Here is a 24,482-nt window from a genome sequence, read left to right as displayed (position 1 = left end):
GAACTTATACAAGGAACCTGCTTAGACACAGCTAGAAGGTGAATTGAAAGTGGCAAAAATATTTCAATGAGAAACAAAGTCAAAAACTAGCAAAAAATACTTTGCAACAAATTGACAACATACTAAAAAACTCCAACTTAGGATATTTAGCTTGAGGACCAAAAGGAAGCTAATTAGAGGCAGCACAGAAAGTGGTACGGCAGCAGACACTAACAATCATTACTGATAATATGCTTAGGTAAATATGAGAGATGACATCTTGTCATTTTCATAAGATAATTTATTGTATTATCTTTCAATAACCTGTAAGCAACCTGTAAGCGTGTGACAGCTTCTTTACAGTCAGCTCTATGAGTCAGCCAAAGTATAAATAATCATTTCCTTCATCATTCCAAGCAATCGCTAGCTGACTCTGATTGCCTGCAAACATCAACCAGCAGTGACCTTTCTTCAAGTGAAACAACTTCTTGCGGCGGGCCCGATATCAAGTGAGCAGGGGTAGCAACTCCTCTATAATCAAGGTGGTGAACTCATCCGGCGACAATTTCTAAAATTAGAAGAGCCATAAATTATGGAGAAGAGAGCCACACCTATTGACATGAGTATTGTGTGACGAGCAATTAATCAGTAAGTCTCTGGCCGGGTGCTCGAGTCTATGTCCATGCCTTGTCAGACTCTATCACTCCTTCATCAATATGCATATATAGAGGTCTGCGAACAACGAAATACGTAGTCCAGCTTCCTTACAAAGGCCTCATATCAATCACCCCGTAGCCTCATCTCAAGCGCACTGACAAGTGCAAAAGTGAAAATTCATACACGTAAAACTTGAGCTCAAACCCTCGCTGAAAGTATTCCGCAATCGACATCCAGCCAACCATACTAGAAGAGAAATCTAGCGATTAATTTGCTAGTATTGAGGCTAGGATGTCAGTGGCAGTTATGACTGACATGAGTTTCCATCCCGGGTGCATAACCATTAGCTCATCACGCCTTCTCAAATCGGGCAGCCATGTGGCAGAAAGAAGAGGATGAAGGCAGTGGGCATGAAATGTATCGGCCATCTCTATTGTACAGTTACATAATGTCTTGCCATTGACCATGGAATGCGTGACACTGACAGCGCATGGCAATCAGCCAGCTACTCAAGAACTGCTCCATTCACTCCATCTGTTTGTATAGAAGAGTGGCTTCAGCTCAGACTCATTGAATGTGTCAAGCTAGCTACTGTCAAAAGTAATGCAATAGCTATTTAATTTTTAAGCCACCCGGTCACACAAAAAACTGACAGATTGAGTCAGTAGAGATTGGCCCATAATATGGTACTAGGTGAATGCCTGGCGTTACATGGGTAATAGAACGTCAACAGGTATCGTCAACTGTGCTAGTTATTAACCCTAAAAAGTACTTTAGATGTGAGTATCTTAACTAATGAAATGACTATTTGCCCAGTGCATAGCTCAATCATTAACTTCGCCGCCTCTAGAGCCGGAGGTACCTCTAGATCCGGAGTTACCTCTAGATCCGGAGGTACCGAGATCAAATCCAGTGCCGTGCGGATCTTTCATTGCTAGATTTTAATAGCTACAACTGGATACACTGTTTAAAAAAAGAAAAACAATAAGATTTTTATATATATTTATATATATATATATATATAGATTAACCAAATAGGGTGCAAGTATAAAAGAGTTGTAACTAAAAGGCATAGATTTGAGCACAGAACCAGAGATTGAGTGATACTTGGTTCTAAAACTGCAAAACAACAAGATTATATTTTAACATCACACCTTAAGAGATTACAGATATTACAGACATAAATAAATACTGAGCAAGACGAAGTGATCGGTTTATGAGTGTGAGGGCTGACATGATATTTCAGATATGCTTGACAACAAGTTCTTCTGTTGAGTCATTTGATGCTAAGTACTTCCTTTAACAACGCATTGTAGTGAATGCGAATTATGTGACACACCGAGGTTACTGCTGAGCGTCATCATGTTTGTGCAAAAAGGTGGCTTTTTCTGAGCTCCAAGTTATTAAAACTGATATGTATATAAATTAGGTGTTAGGAAGCAAGCGTGATTAGAGCTGTTGAAATCAGACAGTTCGTTACATCATCCTTATAATGCCAACCAGAGTTTATCTCGTATCACAAACTTCTTAATTTACATTTAAACCTGAGCCACACTGAGTGCCTACTGAATCCTGTTCAAGTTACATCACTGCTCAGTCGTCATGAAGTTATCTTCACATACACATATATCAAGTCTTTATGAATTGATATATGTGTATGCGTGTATATCAAGTCTTTATGACTTGATATGACTGCCGAGACTATCACGAAATGTTTAACAAAAAATTCGTGAAAGTCATCACAACGGCTAACTTTTTTGAGCTAATCATTTTTGTTTGCAACCAGAACTGTAAGTTTGCATGGTATAGAGAGAAGACATGTCTTTCATGGAACAATGGACACGATGGACAGCTGCATAGACTGTATTATTCACCACGGTCAGCCATGAGGCTTTATAATGGAGAAGCTTTCGGGTACACCTTTCCGACACATAGATGAATATTAACCTGTGTGTTTATTTAAACTATTTGTATTATCAGGACTTGAAATAAGAAGACATTAAATTAATAGAATATTACGAACTGTTAAGTATATTTTAAAATGTTAAGAATGTTTAACATCCATTTTTATTTAACAAGAACAATATTACTTTCTACCCACAGAAATCCCGAATAAGTTCGCATTAATCAAGCAGGCGGAATTGTTGAGCTGTGCATGCAGCGGACATGTTGATATTTATGCCACGCCAAAACTGCATTCGGACGGCATCCAGCGCGTACCAAGACGTATTATTGTTACATGTAACCAGAATTTCAAGTACTCGAGCTTGAACAGGCCGTAGACGAGCAACGAGCAAATGGCTTATACAAATGATGAGATACAAGCGATACCAGGCTTTTACTTTCTGGCTAAAATCAGTGTGTTCAGTGTCAGCATACGATATTATATTTATATATATAATTATATAATTGAGGGTGAAAACACAAATTTCTGGTCAATAGCGTAGTGTTGTCAATAACACTGAATCATTTTATGTGCTGTTTATTTGTCTTGTCAGCATACCTTCCCTATGCAAATGATTCATTGTTTACTACTCCGTGATGTCACCTTACTATTTATAAATACTTCCTGTTATACTACCATCGATATACAAGTGCTGCTCTGTGTTTGATAAAATATAATTATTCCTACCACCAGACTAACATACTAAGCTCTCTGCAAATATAACAACACAAGTATAACAATTAGTAGAAATCGTAAAAGCAGTACAGCCCCCCCCCCCCCCCCCCCGTCCGTGATAAAAAACAAGCTAAGGTAAGCCTACATACCGATTCACAACGCGCAACGTTCATGAGAATAGCTCTGTCTATGTGTCATTATCCATGTACCTCTATTAAAGTTTAACGATGGCCTACACCATCTAATATTCTCTTAATTAAAAGGATAGACTAAGATCCATGTAACAAAAATACAGATTAGGTAACATGTTACCTTATTATTAATTTAGCTAAACTACCACAACAACAACAACGACAAGAATAAACTACCTCTGTATAAGATATGAAACCCCTGGGCATAACGAATTGTTCACAAATGACGAAAGTAAAAATTACCTGCAAACTGACAGTATGGAGAATAAAGTAACTATTACTTTGACAACAAACTATTTTTATAGCAATAAACTATATAGGCTATGAATTTCTTTAGTGAATTTCTCTTTACTTTGTGGATTTGTGATTTGTTTTACAAAATTTGAGCATATTTACTTGGGACCATTATTATATAGGCCTCCCAGTTAATCAATGGATAGCGTGAATAATTAGTGCATACATACTAAGAATAAATATAAATAAAGAACTAAGTATATCGCAAAACCTCTAATTGAACGCCACCTTTATTTGACAGCCACTGTAGGAGAAGGTTGAAAAAATTGAAAGCCATCCTTTAATTGAATGCCACTTTTATTTGAGTGCCACTTTGACATTCTTTGATTTTTACGAGCCCATAAGAGAAAGTGATCAGTAGAAAAATGTCCATAAAATCGTTCTATTAATGAATCGGTCCGGTTACATATATAACAATTAATTCTTTCGTTGTTTCTGTTTGCATCGAAGTCCGTTTTTTAACTGACTTTTCAGTTTTTTCATTACAATTTTGAAAACAACACCTTAGAAATAATTAATAACTATATCAGGCTAATAGTAGTTCCTTGTTTAATGCGATCTTGATACTTCGACCTATGTGAAAAAAGGTTTATATTTACGATGTTATATGAATGACTAGTTTTAGGCTTACAGTTGTGCTTAGCACCGATGGGACTGAAAGTATCATTATTTGTGCGAAATACAACGCGTAAAAGTTTTGCTCTACTAAAAAAATTGTTTGGACGCTAATATCGACTAGTTTAGCAGTGTAGAAGAAGAGTTGAGCTCAGAAGACTAACGGAAGGTATTGAAGATCAGAAGACTTAACGAAAGGTATTGAACAGCCGCAAAAAGATGAAATCATTCCAAGCTAAAGCAACAATCAGAATGCAGCTGGCCAAAAAAACGATGTAAACATTTATGTTTCGAAAATGTTAATTTTTGTTTCTGCATATATTGTAAGTATGGTTTGTTTATATTACTTGTTCTTGAATATATATTTGTAGCCTTTGATAGATTATTATATAACTTATAAATTTGCAGATTTATAGCATATTAGTTGATAGCATCCTTGCAGGTATCTGAACTCGGCTTACAATGGATCGACGCTCATAACTTCTCTTCTATAGTAAATAAAAAGCCAGTTTATGCTGCAAACTGTAGCAAACAGCATTGTTAAATATAGTTATAAAATAAACTAGAAATTCCCATGTCATACAGCCCACGACCAAAGTGATAATGGAAAAAAGAAAGGGTACTGCTGGTTGTTGAAAAAGTAGTTACAAAAGGTCAGAATTCTACAAAAGTAGAATTCTTTAGTTAGATGTTGTAGGCTTCGCCTAAAACATCTACTAGTAGTTTAGTTAGATGTTGTAGGCATCGCCTACAACATCTACATCTTTAGTAGATGTTGTAGGCTTCGCCTACAAACGTAGGCGATGTTGTAGGCTTCGCCTACAACATCTACTAAAGAATTCTCTAAATCAGATGAGTTGTTGTTATTATTTTGAGTAGTGTGTTGTTGAACATTAGCATTTGATGTTGGTGGTTGCTGTGAGGACCTTCTATTTCTCCTCCTCCGTAATAATTGGGAGACATGTGGATGGCCACTGCGACGACGTGGTGTTCTGAGAGGTTGTATGTCAAATTGTTTTGAAATGAAATTCAAAAGGTCAGTTATGCAAAACAAAAGGTTGTATAAAAATCAGACCTAATCTACTACTATTTCAAACCTATGTTTTACAACAATAAAATAAATATTAATTCAAGCTGTAGGCTTAACCTACTGTACGTAATTTAACTAACAACAGCAATAATGAAATATGTTTATTATATTTCTGAAATGCAATATTAAAAGTAAAATGGCACGCTGCCGTGTAATATACACAGTTTGAAAGTTGCGTTGGAAAGTTGAAAGTTGGTTGTGTTGAATGTAGAATGGTTTTGACAGTGATATGTAACAGAAAGCAAGCATTAGCATTAACGCGTCTGGAAGTTTTCTGGAAACTGGAGTGAAATAAAGAAATATTCTTGTCACAAAGGAGCATTGTAGTTCGGCCATAGCTTGTAGATAAGATGTAAAGAAATCTGACTAATGTTGTAGATAATTTAATAAAACCTTCGGTAATTGGACAAAAAAATTAGGCTGATAAGCTGTGTACCAAATTTTCGTACCTGTAAATCGGTCTACGCCTCAAACGGTCTATGTTAATTAAAGAAACCTTCGGCAATTAGACAATGCAATCATTATATAATACTTCGATGTTGTAAATTCTAATGATTATTCTTATAATTAAATATTATAATAATTTTTTTATAAAATCAAATAATTAATTCGAATAATAAAATCGGCAAAAAAGAAACAATCACTTTTCAGTACTTCTAAGTTAATTACAGAAACCTTCGGCAATTGAACAATTCCATAGACTGGTGAAATGTGCACGTCATTCTCATGAAATTTGGACGACTTAATAGTTGTACTATCTGTCGCACGGCCTAACTGGCGTTTTGTTGGCAGGTCTTAATTTTGATTAAAAAAGACTTCTCAAGTTTCTATTTTGATTTTAGGCCGAATTAATCTGTCTATTTACATGTATGTATCATCCGATCAGATGAGTTAGTTTTAGGATTTTGCGGTAACCTTTCAAAGACTTGGTAACATATTTATATAGGTTTATATGTGTTTTGTATCATTATTATACTTGAACGACTCTACACAAAAATGGTTAAATTTGTTGAACAAATTTCGGTACAAGGGTTTGGTAACGCCGTTAACGGATAATTTTTCGGGAGTTGTATGCGCATATGCATTTATCATAAATCTCCCAACCAATCGCTTCACTCATGTTTGGTTGTGGGAATTTTTTTGGAAAGCTCAAACAAATTGCAAAGCAGGGCACAGATTATAGTATTATCGTAGGTTAATTGTTAGCAATAAATATCAACTGATAGAGATATTTCTCAGTTCTCAATGCATAGCCTAATTATTTAGAGAGCTAAGATAAGTTGGAGGTATGTTAGCAGATTCCCTGCATATAAAAGGGTTAATGTCGCTCCAGCCGAAGGAGAACGCAAAATATAAACGACATTCGCTTCACCCGTAAAAGGGTTAAATTGATCTTCCCAATATTCTGACGAGCTATTTGAAAAATACAACGCCAGCCTCTATTTGAACATCACCTCTAATAAAGTGCCACTAAAGGGAAAATGGTTGAAACATAGATCGCCGTGGGGTTCAAATATAGACTTTACTTTATGGTAGCTAGTATATTACGTTTGGTTGATAACCACAATGACTAAAGAAATAGACTGGCTACTATGACGCAATATGACTTAGGGCAGCATCAATAACAGCAATATATCAGCTACCACTCGCTCACCACCGCCTATTGTTGTGCATACACCTTTACATTTGCATTTATGCTTTATACTTTGCTATTTATGCTTTATACTTTATACTTATACACCTTTATACTTTGCATTTACCTTATTTGTTAAAGTTACAGTTTTTAAGTAGAGTTATTCCAGCCGCCATTTCTAGATGACCTTGTTTATTGACCATGACCTTGCAGGAGCTTTATGCCTGCTATTACTCTAACTAATAATATTTTAGGATTCCTTTAAATTTAAGCATGTCTCTGATCAATTTCAAGCAGCACCTGTAGGCTTCTAATAGAGAGTGTTCTTGTGGTTAAAGATGCGGTTGCATCGTAAAGGTCGATTTAATGGACTTAAGATCAATAAAAGACTAAAACATCAGCTACAATTTGATGTCAATTTTGTCTTTGTAGACTAACCCTGTCCAGAGATATATGCGTTTGAATGAGGCCATCTTTTAAAAAGCTCAGATTACAGCGGGTGCTTTATTCGTGACGTAACGAGTGATACATCTGAAAAGAGTCCACGAGCGATAAATATAAGATCGCTTCATAAGCCAATCAGCAGCATGAAATTTTTATATAGGTCGTAATAAATGGTATCACTCATAAAATGCGTTGTCTGTGATCTTAAAGTAAGGGATTTTACTCTATTATTAACATCGTTACTTTAATGAATTACTCGACTGACACGTTTTATTGACGAACAACAAAATTGTAAAAATACTTCCAGTTCCTGCAAAGGTGACTCGTAGTTTTCTGAGCATCAGGTGGTAAAGTTTGGGACAGACAGCTTATAGTTAGAGCTGACAGGCGTCAGCAGCGTTATGCTACAGAGGAAGATAGGAGAATGGAGGTAAATTTATCTTTTACTTTGAGTCTCCTATTATAGATATACTGTTGTGTTTACATTCAAAAAGGGGAATTTTTCTGTTTTTGTTTATCTATTATTTTTAATCAATAAAGAGTTCATCATCATCATCATTACATTCAGATTATATTTCCCTGTTTGAGGCTATAATGTAATTTCCTTCTTTCTAATTCATAGCATCTAGCAATACAATGGCTTAGATTGATGAATATACTAAAGATAATAATTTTAGTACTCAAGAATACATTTTCTAATTAATAAAATTATAACTTTTTGCTATCACCAATCATCGTTTTATAATTTTTTATCGTCTCACCTAGCTATATTTGCTTCCTTGCTTCCTTCCTATGCACCTTGCTATATTTTCTTTCGCAGTTTTAGCTAGTAAATTAGATTTATGATTAGACTTTAGATGTTCACTTCTCACTTGCAGAAGTTAGGAAAATTGATCAATGCACATCTTTAACTTCCAGAATCAAAGCTTCGAATCGTTGGCTTGGCGTACTTATGCTTCTGTTGAACATTTATTTATTTTTAAAATTACACTCGCAATCTATCTAACTCCCAATTTGAAAGCTTTCAGTAGATACGCGTTAGAATGATATATCTATGAATGACATATATTTATTGCACTTGTTTTATTTATTACAGGATGTATATGTGATACCACCAGCGAAGCGGCTTTGTCAGTGTGGAAACTGCCATAAATGGGAGCGAGAGACTTGAATGTGTACTGCATAAACCATGGTGTTTTGTTTGAGTTTGCTGCAGTAGATGAATTTGTCTTATTGTATGAGCTGAAACTATGTGAGTGGCCCCGACTTCGATGGATATTTTAAATAAAATCTTTATGCCAAAATGAAAATTTCTTTGCTTGTAAAAATTATATAATAAAATAATATTGTTGAAGATGATGCAAAACATGATTTGCAGAACATTGAATAAATCATAGCCCGGTTGACACCTGTGCTAAAATCTTGTCTGATAGATGGATTTATGAAGTGTAATCAGAGCTGTATCACAGGTACTTTTGCATAGCTCGACCATTTGTTTAGTAGGCCTACTTGAATCAACTAATCAAATGTGACCAGTGAATTTCTTTCTACAAATTGATACCAATAATGACTCGATAATGTTGACTATACAATGTACATCACTTTTAGGGATGCAGTTGGTTTTGCCACATATTCTTTTCAAAAACGCAGCTTGCTTATTTTTATGGAGCCTTAAGGCGTGGTCACGCGAGCACCGAACCGAACTAAATGACGCAAAACGACGTCACTTTCAGCTGTAAAAAGTTTGGCCGAAGACATTTCTAGCCGAAATGAACCATTTCGGTACTGCTCGAAATTTCGTGGCCGAACCCTTGCTCTTATTGGCTGGTTAAAGTTCTAGAATTCTAGCGAGCACGCGTCACATTTCTCCTTATGTGTGTGTGAGTAAAGTTAAAAAAGAAATGGGACGATACTTTTATTTCATTAAATAAACAACATGAAGCAATTTACGACAAGGTTCACCGGGACTTGTGATTGTGTTGCATAAATGTAAGATGTTGCACATAAGTTTTGCATAAATGTAAGGAAATGGTTGTGATTTTCTTTCGTGTAGAATATAAGTAATGTGTTATATTCATCCTGATGAAGTATCGTTGACTGATTTATTTATGTAAAACCACAGTACTATGATAAAGACTGTTTTTGTTTGTTGTGTACTCAGCATAGAAAAACATTCATTATGTTAATAAAAAATATAATTATGTTGATGGGAAGGGTTGGCAAAATCTTTGTATCGAGTGATTTATTTTGAGCAGCTGAACGATCTTCTGATAAATCTGCTGTGTAATTATAATTCATAATTGTTCCTCAAATTTTTTTGTTTACAATAGAAATATTTAACTCAAATACATAACAACTACTAATGAAACCGTGTCCTGTCTCTATACGTATGGTATCTAGGAAGCGGAGTGACTTCGGATGCCGTGTGACATGTGCCACGAATCGAACCAGCCTCCGAACCGATCCTACGTCGGTTCGGTGCTCGTGTGACCACGCCTTTATAGTGCCCCGCATTCCATGTTCTCGAGTTGTTGAACATGTTGAAGTTTTACAGCACATACCATAAGTCCTCATGCTCAAGCCGAGCGGCTTGTGCTCAAAAACAGATGACTCGCGAAGGAAAAAATAATCCTCGAACAAGCCGTCTGTGGTATCTAGCTGCCCTTACCAACAAGCCGCATATGCCCACAGACCGCGGCTAAAGACTGAGGTTTTGTCATCTTTGACACCTTTGGGAGTGAGAGTGTTGAGACGGGTTTCGCTATGCCCCCGTCCTCTTGAATGAGAAAACAGGCTATGTCAGTACATGTGAAAATAATTTTCTTTTACTTCCAAGTCCGAATTAAAATTCCTGAACCCTAGCATCAAGAAGTTACTTGCCATGTCTCAGCTAGATTTTTATTGCGCTGTTGGAGGGCTTCATGTTTATGGAAAGATGCTGGTCAAGAATGAAAAGGTGTTAATAACCTATGACTGTGGTAAGTTAAACATACCTCATCATCTTCATAGATAGAAGTTTCATTTGGAACTTAAATTTATTTAAAGAAAAATACCAAAAAACAACACCCAAGAAATTTAATGTCATGAATTCAAACTAAATAAAATCTTCACTGATAATTTGAATAAGATTGTGAAGTTAGCTTATCCGGTTTGCCTTTGTCTGTCGTTCGGCTGAAAGAAAAATCCCATATTTTAATGAAAATTAGAAGAAAAAAAAACATACCGGCGATAATATGATGAAATAGAAATTAAATAAATGTTCGAAAAACAATCTGGTCATTTCGCAGTTGAGAAGCAAACTTTTCTTTAGTCTAAAGTATTCCATAAACATGACCTTGAAAATAAACGAGTAGGTCGCCAAAACCCCCGTACATAAAAGTGTATCATGAATGCGATTCAATGATTATAACGCGGAAGCTGAACAAAGACCGCATTTATGGAGAATACGCCCTGAGCCCCACATAAGTTTTTAAAAAATGGCTTTAGCCGCGGTCTATTACCTTGAACCAGAAGCCGTGCCCAACGACAAGAGGCGCGGCTTGAGCATGAGGACCTATGGCACGTACATAGTTTATTTTCTATTAGCTAACGAGTGCCAGTCAGTGTACCATTGTTAATATAACCAGATCTACGGTTATGCTACCGTAATACTAATATATTGCACTTTATATTCTGATTCCAATTTTGAACTCGGCAGAAGCCAAGTTCTTCAAATCGGTGTATAACTTGAGCGTTGTAAACTGGAGTTCCTGGTAAAAGCAATAAGTTCTATTTTTACAGTACATACATACATAGTTTAATTTCTATTAGCTAACGGGTGCCTATTGATGTACCATTGTTAATATAACCAGAACTACGGTTATGTTACCGTAATACCAGTATATTGCACCTTATATTTACAAACTCGAGTTTGTAAATATAACTCGGTTCATCAACTCGGGGCACTTTAATCCGCCATATATTTTACTTAGTAACTAGTTTCCGGTGTGGTAGCGACGAAACTGTGCCGATACAAAGACTTTATTCTACATAGTTTGATTGACATAATCACTGTAGACCGGTAAAATCGGTAGTCGGTACTCAGATGTTTACACAGCATTTAGAGGAAGCTAATATGACATGCTTTTAATTTCCTTTATTTGAGGCGTACGAGACATTGATAATAATGTATCTGTAGCTGGATTTAAAAATTTTTTATAGAAAAAAAAATTATATTTAAAATATTATTTTATTATATATTATATTTAATTATTTATATTTTATTATCTTATTATAACATGAGCAAATACAAAATAAAATATATGCAAATAGAGCCCCGTAGGATTAGACTTTTATCGCAATAGCCGATGTGAATACGAGAGATAGAGACATGTTGTATCACGCGTTACATCATTTTGGGCAAGTCTGGGCATGTTTTTTGGCCTGGGCGTTTTTACCGCGATCAATTCTTATCGATTTTAATATTCAAATATCTTGACAATGAGATCGACTAACACAACAAACAACATATCAACTGATAGACAAAAAAAACTTTCTTTTAAAGTCAACTCAAATTTGACGCAACCACATCTTTAAGTAGAATATCCTTTGATTCAATTGCTCTGTAACTAGCCTTGTTATGACTGCAACTGTACCTCATACATAATATCAGACTATGCCATGGCTTGTTGTTCTCACACAAGTTCTGTACCGGAGCATATGTACAGTTCTTTTACAAAAAACTTTCTGTAGGGATTTGCAAAAACACCTACAGAAAGTTTTTAATAGCATGTAGGTTTTAAAAACTGGCTTTTAAAACCTACATACTATAATAGGTTTTTAATACCATATTAAGTAGGTTTTTCATAGCATATTCAACGCTGCATTTTAACATGAAGAGCCCAATTGGAGCGAGTTGCATAGCTACATCGAGTTCGCTCGTAATGAAATATATTACAACAGGTGACAACAGGTGACAACAGGTGACCATTCACAAGGAATGAGCTCTAAGCGTGCCATATAAAACTGGTAAACAACTCATCCTCGCACCTCCAGTCGCTCTGTTGGTTCAAGTGTGAGCTTGCGGCAAAGAGCCAGCAGGTCCTGTTGTGATAATCTCATCAAATACTGTTTGATAGGAGTCTGGTCTGTCTTACATTCATCCAGCCAGATAGCATTGCCCGCTGTCTTCCCGAGTTTCTCACCATTATCCGTTACCACTAAAGGTACTGTGATTGCTAAAATAATAGAAATGCCTGATTGTGAAACATTAAAGCCATGAATACATCAGACAAACAGCTCTCAGTGGTTCCCCTAAACAAATAATATTTTGGAATACCCTACACCTGATAAATGAAATACTGCTGCAGCAACGTTTGGTTTGTGGCATTATGGCAATTGTTAGTCTAATTGGTTGACATTGTGGAGCTGTTTGATCTTGAACTCAGATCTCACTTGAGTCTTTTCTCAGCCAAGGAAAAGGGATATGCAGAGCGGTTTCCTGACGTGAGGTCAGTTAGACTGGTTACCTTACTTACAGGATGCTCGACAAAGAAATATGTAATTTGGTGCAACTAATAGGTGGTCACAAACACGGAGATGTCAAGACGAGAGAAAGGATGAGAAGTATTTGCGCAGCACCTGCTTGTCAGTGCCAAGTCATGATCGCTGGATCGTTCGAGAGAGCTAGCTCCAGCGTATTATGCAACAATATTTCTAGACAAGAAATCTCTTTAGCAACAAGCAGCAGATGGCTGATTAATTGCCTCGCGCATTCAACTAAAGCAATCTATCCGTTGACCCAAAGCCCACCCAGAGCGAGATAAACACACTACAGTCTACCAATCGCTTATTACTAAAGCCATAAAGGTAATGGAGTGGCAGAACTTTACAGGTGCGTTACAGCGGTCAGACGATTGGCAGGCCACAGCACCTTTCCATCAAAGATCTTTTATTTCTTGCCAATGATTTGCCCATTTGAGAGAAAAGGAGGGGGAGAGAATGAGAGAGTATTTTATTGCAGTAAGAAATGGATGTAGTTAATTGCTATACAGGTTTGTTGTGAAAATATAATGTTCCTGCAAAAACCTTGGAAAAATTGATACTTGCCAATGTTTTCCGCGATCCAAATTTTTTCACCCTATAATTATTTAACACTTTGAATCCTAACCTTGTATACACAAACAAGTCCCCACCACATACCACCTCCATCGTATTCACAAAATTCAATTGACTGTAAAAACACCTAGGATAGCCCTTTTCCTTTTGAATTGAATATTATTTTAAAGCTCCAAGCTTGTAGAACTCAATAGAAAAAAAGAGTAACTTATATATATATATATATATATATGTCTTTACTACACCTATATACATATATGTATGGTAATAGGTAAATAATAGAAACCGACCATAAAGAAAAATACCCATAATAAACCGTCAGTAGCAACATGAACCATTGATACTCATCAATCTGATAGTTGTAAAACAGAAAACAATTCCATAGATATGCTATCAGTCAGTCCATTCGCACATACTCACCAGCTAGCAGGGGTCGGTGTCGCAGTTTTCTCCACATGTATGTGTAGCCATCCTCCATGTTGCCTATCTGATCATGACCACCAACCTGAGAGACGACAGCAGACCGTTGATTACATACAGCCAATAAAATAAGGTGGGCTCGGAGAGATGATAAGAGAAGACAACCGTTCTGAGCTGTGAATCAGTCTGACAGTAAAGGGCACTATAAAAGTTCGACTAATAAAACAGCATGATGCAAGGCCTTGGTGAGGGCAAGATGCGAAAACAAGCGCATGCTGTAATTTGTATCATTACATAATGAGAGAAAACAGTGTTTACAAGCTGGCCTTTGTTACACCATCAAATTAGAAATATTATACGATTCTAGCGAGTGCCGATATGAATTCTTGAAAATGGCATCTTTGATAACGACTAACTGTCTTAGGGTTATTAGATTCTCCTTTGACCTGTAGAGTTTCAAGCTATCATATGACAAAATGAGTCTCATTCAGTTCTTTTATGCAGATAGAATTTAAATGCTGAAACCCAAGACAGTTCAATCTAACAAAAAGGCGCACTGTTGCTATTCTATGACGTCTGAATCAGGGGCAATATAACTCTAGCATAACAAAGACAGCAGGTGAAAGTGCTTGCCACTAAGCCTCTATAAAAATAATCATTCTCAAGCACTTACACCCATCTATGTGCTTGTGATGTACTCATACCTGACCCTGTGCTAGAGATGTACTCACACCTAACACTGAGCTAGTGATGTACTCATATCTAACCCTGAGCTAGTGATGTACTCACACCTAACCCTGAGCTAGTGACGTACTAATACCTAACCCTGAGCTAGTGATGTACTAATACCTAACCCTGAGCTAGTGATGTACTCACACCTAACCCTGAGCTAGTGACGTACTCACACCTAACCCTGAGCTAGTGATGTACTAATACCTAACCCTGAGCTAGTGATGTACTAATACCTAACCCCGAGCTAGTGATGTACTAATACCTAACCCTGAGCTAGTGATGTACTAATACCTAACCCCGAGCTAGTGATGTACTAATACCTAACCCTGTGCTAGTGATGTACTAATACCTAACCCTGAGCTAGTGATGTACTAATACCTAACCCCGAGCTAGTGATGTACTAATACCTAACCCTGAGCTAGTGATGCACTAATACCTAACCCTGAGCTAGTGATGTACTCACACCTAACCCTGTGCTAGTGATGTACTAATACATAACCCTGTGCTAGTGATGTACTAATACCTAACCCTGAACTAGTGATGTACTCACACCTAACCCTGTGCTAGTGATGTACTAATACCTAACCCTGTGCTAGTGATGTACTAATACCTAACACTGAGCTAGTGATGTACTAATACCTAACCCTGAGCTAATATTGTACTAATATCTAACCCTGAGCTAATATTGTACTAATATCTAACCCTGCGCTTGTGATGCACTTATACCCAACCCTACACATGCTGCATGCTTTCATATAGTACCATTCTTAGGTCCACCGAACCAAAAATCTATGTTATTCTCCAAGCACAATGAGTCTTAGCTAAAGCAATGTATAGCGCACATCATAAGACCGGTTCATATAAAAACGGTTTCAATTTTGTACCGCAGGTAAACCAATAGAACCTGAATGTGGACATTGGCGTAGGAGACCACCAGTCAGGTACCAAAACCCAAAATGTTGGGCTTGGACACTTTTCATACAGTTGGACCATTGTGAATATTGACTGTGTCCAGCAGCATTCCTGTAGATGCGGTTACAGTATATTTGTTCTTTCAAAATGAACTTCAAAAATTAAAAAAAGTTTCCATAAAGAATTATTGATATTATTATTATTGATATTATTGCCACTTGAATTTTTCTATAGATTATAATCTTTAACCGAAACCCGAATAATTATATATACTAAATTTAGATGAACACAGACATCTGTAAATGAGTGTCTGACAAATTAATACTGTGCTCATCTGAATGTCAAATAATATTTCTCTGTCATTAAGCTATTGGCAATGGATATATTGAACTATTCTGCCACAATACTGCCACAATACTGTCAGTATACTGCCACAATACTGTCAGTATACTGCCACAATACTGCTACAATACTGCCACAATACTGCTACAATACTGCCATATCTACCATCTATGTGACATAAATGCAAATTAAAGTTGAGAGTAAAACAAATAAATCCAAAAATGAGGCAGGAGGATTATCTCGACCTAAAGATTAGTTGCTGACCTTATTATAGTAGTCTGGATTAGCGGTATGACAGAGCAATTGAAAGAAGACCCTATGCTAGCGTATGCTTACTTGTGAACAAAATTACTTGAGTTTAATGATGTTAATGTGAATGAGCCCTTATAGTCAGCTATCATATTAAGTCCACAGATTGACTTGATAGTTTATTATGAACATGCATCTAAGCATCCGCAAATACCGGATGGGAATAATCCTTTCCACACTGGCCGCTCTGCACCAAGACTGATCAACGACAAACTATTAGCCTGTCTCAAGGATAAGAAGAGAGGACAAGAACCGAAAAATATCCGCTAACATGGCTTTCTCCACCTCTAAAATTGAAGTGACGAGTTATCCTCTTTCAAAATACTTTGAATGGCAACATGTAAGTGCTTTGAGCATATCATACTAATTCTTGTTAGAGACTGGGCAACAATTGTTAGAAAAACAAAGGAAGGACAACTACGCAACTGGCTGCAAACTCCAGGGTTGTTAGTGTAATCAAACCTCGCCCTACAAACTTAATCCGTTCCACTAATCACATTGTATGATGGAGAGTATGTATATCATACGTATATTGTACGTGTATAGTATGTATATTTAATATAATTTGTTCCACAACTCAAAAACTTAATATTATATATTCTAGTAATTATGTATCGAAAGAAATATATTATACGAAATCGTGTAAAAACTAAATTATAAAAGCTAAATAACTAAAATAATGAGTTGTTATTGTTACTTTACTGTAGAGACATGACACCATAAGCGTACACTGGCTGATACATTGAGTAGTGACAAGGATATGCAGCATAACGTTAGATAAGATGATGGTTAAACTATCTTATTCTACATTATGTATTATCTTTTATGTAATATATTTATCTTTATAACCTGCCTCCTCATGTTCAGTTCTAAAAGAGCAATGCTTTGAGAAACTTTAAAAATCATGTCAGGAAATTCGAATGTTGAGGTGATCTTACGTAAAGGTTTAATAATTATAAAGGTCAACGAGTACATCAATATCCCTGGTAACTTGCCAAAATTCCAGTTTCACTAATTGAACCAAACTGTTGCTACTTATACGTTTTAGATTTTTGTGAAACAAAAGTTATGAAGATCAAGGAACATTGGATAAATAAGTGACCTTTTGTAGACGGGCGATGAGAAGATGACAGATGTGAGAACTTTGACACACTGCAACAAGTTTTTTATAAAAAAATTAAAAATAACCGAATAGTTTTGAGAGAAGCGGATAACAAATATTGTAATTAACAGAGAATGGCATATATGTAATCTCTCTCCGGCTCATGAGTTCTGTAAGCCTAGAGAAGGCATGTTATTTAACAGCAACCATTACAATGAAGAGGTAAATCTTTATTGACGAAACCCGACATGTCACAACACCCTTGATGTCTAGGCCCTCACGACATGAATATGCATGCAAACCACAGAATTGCATATCTATTGCGAGGTAGTCTACAGACAAGAGCGAAAGACATAGATACGATGACGGTTACGCACCTGCACTGTACACCCGTATTTCTCGTGCAGCTGGTACCAGTCATAGGCCTGTAGCGCCAGATAAATGAACTCAGAAAATCTCATGTCAGACTCTTCAGCTTCCAGTCGGGATTTGACTCTGTATGGCATGTGTTGGCATGTGTTGCAAGCATGCATAATTCATCAAATCTTTCTTAGAGGCAGACAAGAGAAAGGGGGATGAACACAATCCAGTAGTATGACATTTATAACACTCACTCACCCTTAATACATACGCGGTGGCTGAAAGAGGAGAGTTGGTCATAGTAATCTCTGAACATACAACACTATACAAGGCTTGAAAATAGATCTGAATCAAGTCCTCATTGTTGAATTCAATTGAAACCAAGCAGATATATAACTCATGAACTTGAGTAGAGTCAGCCCCAGCAACTGCAGCCAGTGGGCAAGAGGTGGCCAAGAGGTGGGCAAGAGGTGGGCAAGAGGTATGCAAGAGGTGGGCAAGAGGGGGTAAGAGGTAATAAGAGGTGGGCAAGAGGTGGGTAAGAGGTAGGCAAGAGGGGGTAAGAGGTGGGCAAGATGTGGGCAAGAGGTGGGAAAAAGGTGGGTTAGAGGTGGGCAAGATGCGAACTTTAATCTAAAGCTCTTCAGAACCTCAAGGAATAATGTCTTACAAGTTATCATTTAATATCTGGTTATTCTAGAACTTTTGGTTAGTTATCATGATGTCTATAAGTTTAAGATGAAATAATTTACGTGCTAAAAAATCGCTCAACTCCTAACAAATGATGAATATTGCCTCAGACAGAAAACTAAAAACTAAAGGTAAATTTTTATCATTATTGTAGTACACTAAACATCAAACAGTTTTTATGAATGATATCTTTATAAAACTTTCTTTATATATGCTAACTATTGGTCAGGTAACAGACTTTATAATTGCTAACTATTGGTCAGATAACAGACTTTATAGGTGTTAACTATCAGTCAGATAACAGACTTTATAGGTGTTAAACTATCAGTCAGGTAACAGACTATATAGGTGTTAACTATTGGTCAGATAACAGACTTTATAAGTGCTAACTATTGTTCAGGTAACAGACTTTATAGATGCTAACTATTGATCAGGTAACAGACTTTATAGGTGTTAACTATCAGTCAGATAACATACTTTATAGGTGCTAACTATTGGTCAGATAACAGACTTTATAAGTGCTAACTATTGGTCAGATAACAGACTTTATAAGTGCTAACTATTGGTCAGGTAACAGACTTTATAGGTACTAACTATTGGTCAGGTAGCCGACATCGATACTAACCACTGCAAGTGCTGTGTAATCTAGCCTCATTTCTCCACTTGTATATTGTTAGGGAAATGAATCAATTGTATCAGCTGTGATTATAGCAAACATTCTTATATTGTCATTGTAACATTACAACTGTAAGAAAAGCTTGCAACCAATTAGTTGCTGTTATTAATTAATAAAACATATGTACATGTAAATATTATATACATGTAAATATTATGTACATGTAAATATTATGTACATATAAATATTATGTACATGTAAATATTACATACATGTAAATATTATGTACATGTACATAATATCATGTAAATATTATGTACATGTAAATATTACGTACATGTAAGTATTACTTACATGTAATATTATGTACATGTGAGTGATATGTACATGTAACTATTATGTACATGTAAATATTGTGTACATGTAAATATTATGTACATGTAAATATTACGTAGATGTAAATATTACGTACATACGTACATTACGCTATATCCACATATACGGGATATAAAGGCAACTACAATATAATAGAGGAAACTTGTGAGAATATATTATAACTATACTAGTGAGCCAATTAATAGCAGTCAAATCCAAACTTAGTTTTACTTTGAACCAGAAAATAAATAAGTTGTGGCTCATTGAGAGTTGTAAACCTTTACATGTCATATTCCTATATCCTTCAAATATTGAGAGGAAAATTCCTGTAAATACTGCAGGAGTACTGAGGTGTTTTTGCGATGAAGCCACAACAAAAATATAATGAATAAAACCAAACCAGCCTAAATCAGAATATTCTTCGTTGGAACTAGTAAAATTCTTGTGCTATAAATGTAGCTTCTTTAAATATGGAGATGAATTAGAATTTTTAAAGCGATTTGTTTTAAATACTGCAAATGTTTATATCCAGGGACTTCTAATATTTTGAAATGGCTCTCCAGCCATAAAGAGATCAACTCTGTTTAGAATACATGCTTCGTCTTATGGCTCAACTTTTGATTGGCTTCTGTGTAAAGCAATGAATGTACACAACGTTGAGTATTATTTTGCTATATGAGGGAAGATTTGAATTAAAATTCAGGCTTTTGGCAAAATGATTGAAAGCTGGGATGCATAGAAGTGGACATAGAAGAAGCTAAAGCATGGTTCACCTAGGGCATCATCTGAACCTCACTCAAGTAATGTTGCAGTCAATTGATTTGGGAAGTTATGCTCACATACACACATAAAATGGTTTATTTGGCTGTTCAGCCTTTGAACTACATAATCTACATAGACCAGCCTCTAATAAAGAGTTTAGTGCAGCTAGATAAGTGAATGTCTTCACGATCACTCAATTTTAAGATATACAACTTTTTTTCACATCCAAAAGTTCATTTACATTTTGTAGATTTGGGATGGTTTTTATAGCCAAACAGAGAACCTCACAGACATTTCAACATACCAAGCTAATAGATTGAACATATAATATAGTAAAACACTGTGAAACACAGAGGCAAGGCAGTACTTTTGCAGAGAAAGATTTCGTTGTTATAGTACGCTAGAACTCATTCCTATAGTTTTGCATAAAAAATATTCAATCCTAAGATCCTGAGTACAACTCTATAGCTTCCTGTGAGAATGAGACTTATTCAAAAACTACGTAATGTTTGACAAAAGGGAAAGTGAACAAACGACTAAGCAGCCTCATGGACAAACCTTAGAAAGTTGCTTGTTAAACGACCTATTTGAGCATTAGCTGCCAAAAAGGTTCCTGTTAAGATGCTGCCTCAAATAACCTACCTTGAGAGACTAAAGAAATTTGTGGTTAGAATGTGAGAACGGAGAAGTAGTAATGTCCAGTCAAACTTACATCGCTCTATCCAACATGTCGTTGAGTTTAAATTCACTTGCGACCAGCTCTATGAAATCCTCGACCATCAGTGACTTGTACCAGTCAATATTGTTGAGCACACTAAAACAAGCATGTAGAGTGAGGATAATTTTAGACCTGAGGCTTAGTTCTTATACGGTAAATAACTTTTATGCGTTCTAGCCTATAGTTTGTTAATTGAAATGAGACTCCAATGCTAAGTGGGTTTGCAAGAAAACTAATGCCATGTGAACTGTTGATAATAAGAGTACAGGAACATAGGCTAACCTTAGATTGCCAGGGTCAATGTCATGTCTAGTTGAATATTGACAGAAGATATGTTTAAGCTGTGTTTGAATTGCTAAAGCATTTTTTTCTATAGCTTCATTCTGGGCAGCCATTCTGTTTTCCTTTTTCCCTGTCGGATCTCCAAACAGAGCTGTCGCACCGCCCACCTGCAACATGGGTCAGATCAGGTCATACATAGACAATGAAGATTCATGCTTATCAATACAGCGCTTCATTTTAATATGCCCACATGTCAATGCGTGTCAGAGTGACATGAGACAATAAGTTTATAAAGTTAGTCTTTAACAATCACACATAATACTCATGCTTCCCTGGCATTTCTATTTAAACTGGTTTCTTTTTAGAAGTCAGGTGACTAAGGAAGAAATATTCCAAAAAAATGCAGGGAATATTCATACCAAGGCTATCACATGGTGGCCTGCCCTAGCCAGGTTCAGCAGCACAGAGAGGACAGTCATGTGACCAAGATGAAGACTCGCTCCTGTTGGATCAAACCCACAATAGATGGCACGGGGGACACTCAGAGTTGAAGACATCACGTCTAAGATTCTAGAAATGCAAATTAATTTCTTGCTAAGCACCCGAAAAGAATGAATATTGTTTCTCAAGTTGTTTCTAGGTCTTTCTAAGACTAAGTGCTAAATGGAAACCTCAAAAATATGTATATTAAAATTTAGAACTGACTTAGGCAAGTGATTATAACTCCAAGACTCCTTGAGACGCAGATCAGGAGTGCGACGCGGGACTACGATTCTTCCAGCACCGACTTTCTTTTGAGGGATGGTCAAAGATTGGATCATTCCACGGCTTATCATCTCATGTATGTATTTCATTTTGAAGTTGCTCACTGTCAATAGCATCCACAAGGTGGTGAAGGTGGGCAAGGATAGAAATTATGGATAACAACTCGCAAGGATAATTTTGCTTGCCAATTAGGTGTCACTGTACGGATACAAGATATATAGACTTGAGTGAGAGAGTAGGCCTACAAAATGATAAAAACACTGAAATCAAATACTAGTTATTCTGAATTTATGAAGATTTAATGACGAACAGTAAAAATATTAGTTTTCTAGTGATTTCCTATTGTTATTAAATACACCATAATAGCTGCTTGCCGACCTGATGTATGAAGACACACTTTGTTATTTTAATACAAGATGTCCACTTTTATGTATGCAAGTTTGTGGCATACATATAACCTGCACATACCACAGAATGCATTATGTTGAATCTAACTGGAGCAGGAGATGAACACTAGGGGTTGAGGACAGCAACAGGCAATCTTACTCTAACAATCGCCTTTCACCAAAAGTGCTTGATGAGCTTGTAGCAAACGCTCTGTGAATTATTGTCCTATTAACAAAATCTCTATGAACCCTCACTTATGTTAACAGTATCTCTAGGAACTATCTCCTAACTTAACAATATGTCTATGAATTGTCATTAATATTAATAATATCGTCTAGTATAATCGAGAAATACCTATGTATGCATATGCAGATTTTTTTAACTGACTGACCATTACCTGCCCTTAGCCAACCATTACGTGCACTTGACTGATCGATACCTGCAATTAGCTGACCAATACCTGCTCTTAGCTGACCAATACCTGCCCTTAGCTGACCATTACCTGTCCTTAACCGACCATTTCCTGCTCTTAGCTGACTAATACCTGCTCTTAGCTGACTATTACCTACTCTTATCTGACTATTGCCTGCGCTTAATCTGCTCTTAGCTGACCATTATCTGTCCTTAACCGACTATAACCTGCCCTTAGCCGACCCTTACCTGTTCTTAGCTGACCCTTACCTGCTATTAGCCGACCATTACCTGCTCTTAGCTGACTATTACCTGCTCTTAGCTGACCATTACCTGCACTGAGCCGACCATTACCTGTTCTTAGCTAACTATTACCTGCTCTTAGCTGACCATTACCTGATAAAAATGAAATATCCATATCTGTAAATAATAAATATAATATGGTGAACTGATGCACTTTTTTTAACAAAATGTGAAAGTATAGAAACCAAAAAATACAATATAAGATTAGTTTGTGTATTTTATAAAATATAAAAGTTTTCTCCAATTTCGCATCGCTTACTGGAAAATTTCAAAGCTGCAGTTTCACATCAGTGAAAGTTTCACTTGACTGTAATCTAAACTGGCATTTACCAACTGAATGGGTGAGCTAAAGATAAGATAAAGAACAAGAGGCCAGTTGCAAAGGATGTAGCGGCATATACATGTGTGTTTTAACTATTAACTCCAACAGACCACCATATTTCTACTGGGCAAACTAAATGTAACAGCAAAAACGCAGATCACAAACTGTTTTTGTATTTCTTATTCATATTTCTACATTATGCTTATAAACTGGCGTATGCCAAATCTAAAATGCTAAGAGTAAATGAAACTAGAAGGAAAAATAAAGCCTGCTTCACACTGAATACTCCTTGAACTTGAAAACACCAATTTTATTGACTGAAATGGTTAGAATACCTGGCTTTCTATTCTGAAATGATATGGGAGTTAAAGTGCCAGTTTATGAACTTGCTGAACATAGTGTTTAAAATTTTTGTACAATGCTGTACCAATGTTTGCAAAACCAGCAGGGTCAGTTGATCCACAGTATTAACTTCATGCTAATGTGCAGTTGCAATGCAAATGCAGCTTTAAGTTTTGAAGACCGCACATTTGCAATGTGTATGCATTGCTGGGCGTCAGTGAGTGCGTCATGGAAGTACATGCGCAGTAGATCACACTCATCAAAGTGAGTAATTTGCAGTAAAAGCGCAATTACAATAGCAACAAAAGTCTACTGCACTTTTAACGTTGCAATGTCCTACCAAAAATACTGGGTACTACACTGCAATCACGCGGTGCAGTTCTAATGCGTCACAGGCCTGCTATCAGGCTAGAGAGTTGACTCCCCTTTTATATGTAAAAGGGTCCACAAATTTGAAACAAACACACTACTTATTATATAATAAATCTAAACCATACAACCATACCCACTGAATGATCGGTTAAAATCAGGTTGCAAATAATGAATCGTTTATAACGTTGTTAGTGGAATAGCCATTCTGACATTCTTTGAGAAATGATCGAAATCGGCTTGATATCAGAGTGTTCCACGATTATTACAACTGTAACGGGCTTCTGCTAATACCACTCGACCTGAAGGTCAATTAAACCAAATCGCGCACACCCGTTTCCTCC

The 24,482-nt window shown here is 36.3% G+C and overlaps 1 protein-coding gene across 1 annotated transcript; it reads right to left on the bottom strand.

Moving 5' to 3' along the window:
- Positions 1 to 65: 65 nt before the first annotated feature.
- On the bottom strand, positions 66 to 24,349 carry LOC137386881 (tyrosine--tRNA ligase, mitochondrial-like). The gene is made up of 9 exons (XM_068073113.1): positions 24,275 to 24,349; positions 21,945 to 22,107; positions 21,659 to 21,809; positions 21,240 to 21,406; positions 20,952 to 21,053; positions 17,814 to 17,931; positions 14,040 to 14,124; positions 12,552 to 12,739; positions 66 to 547 (listed from the first exon to the last, which is right to left on the bottom strand). Exons 2-9 carry the CDS (start codon positions 22,091 to 22,093, stop codon positions 485 to 487), a joined length of 1,023 nt encoding a protein of 340 aa, XP_067929214.1. The 5' UTR covers positions 22,094 to 22,107; positions 24,275 to 24,349; the 3' UTR covers positions 66 to 484.
- Positions 24,350 to 24,482: the final 133 nt, after the last annotated feature.

This window comes from Watersipora subatra, chromosome 1 (assembly GCF_963576615.1).
Source record: "Watersipora subatra chromosome 1, tzWatSuba1.1, whole genome shotgun sequence".
Lineage (NCBI taxonomy): Eukaryota > Metazoa > Bryozoa > Gymnolaemata > Cheilostomatida > Watersiporidae > Watersipora > Watersipora subatra.
This window is presented reverse-complemented; position numbering and strand designations above follow the sequence as displayed.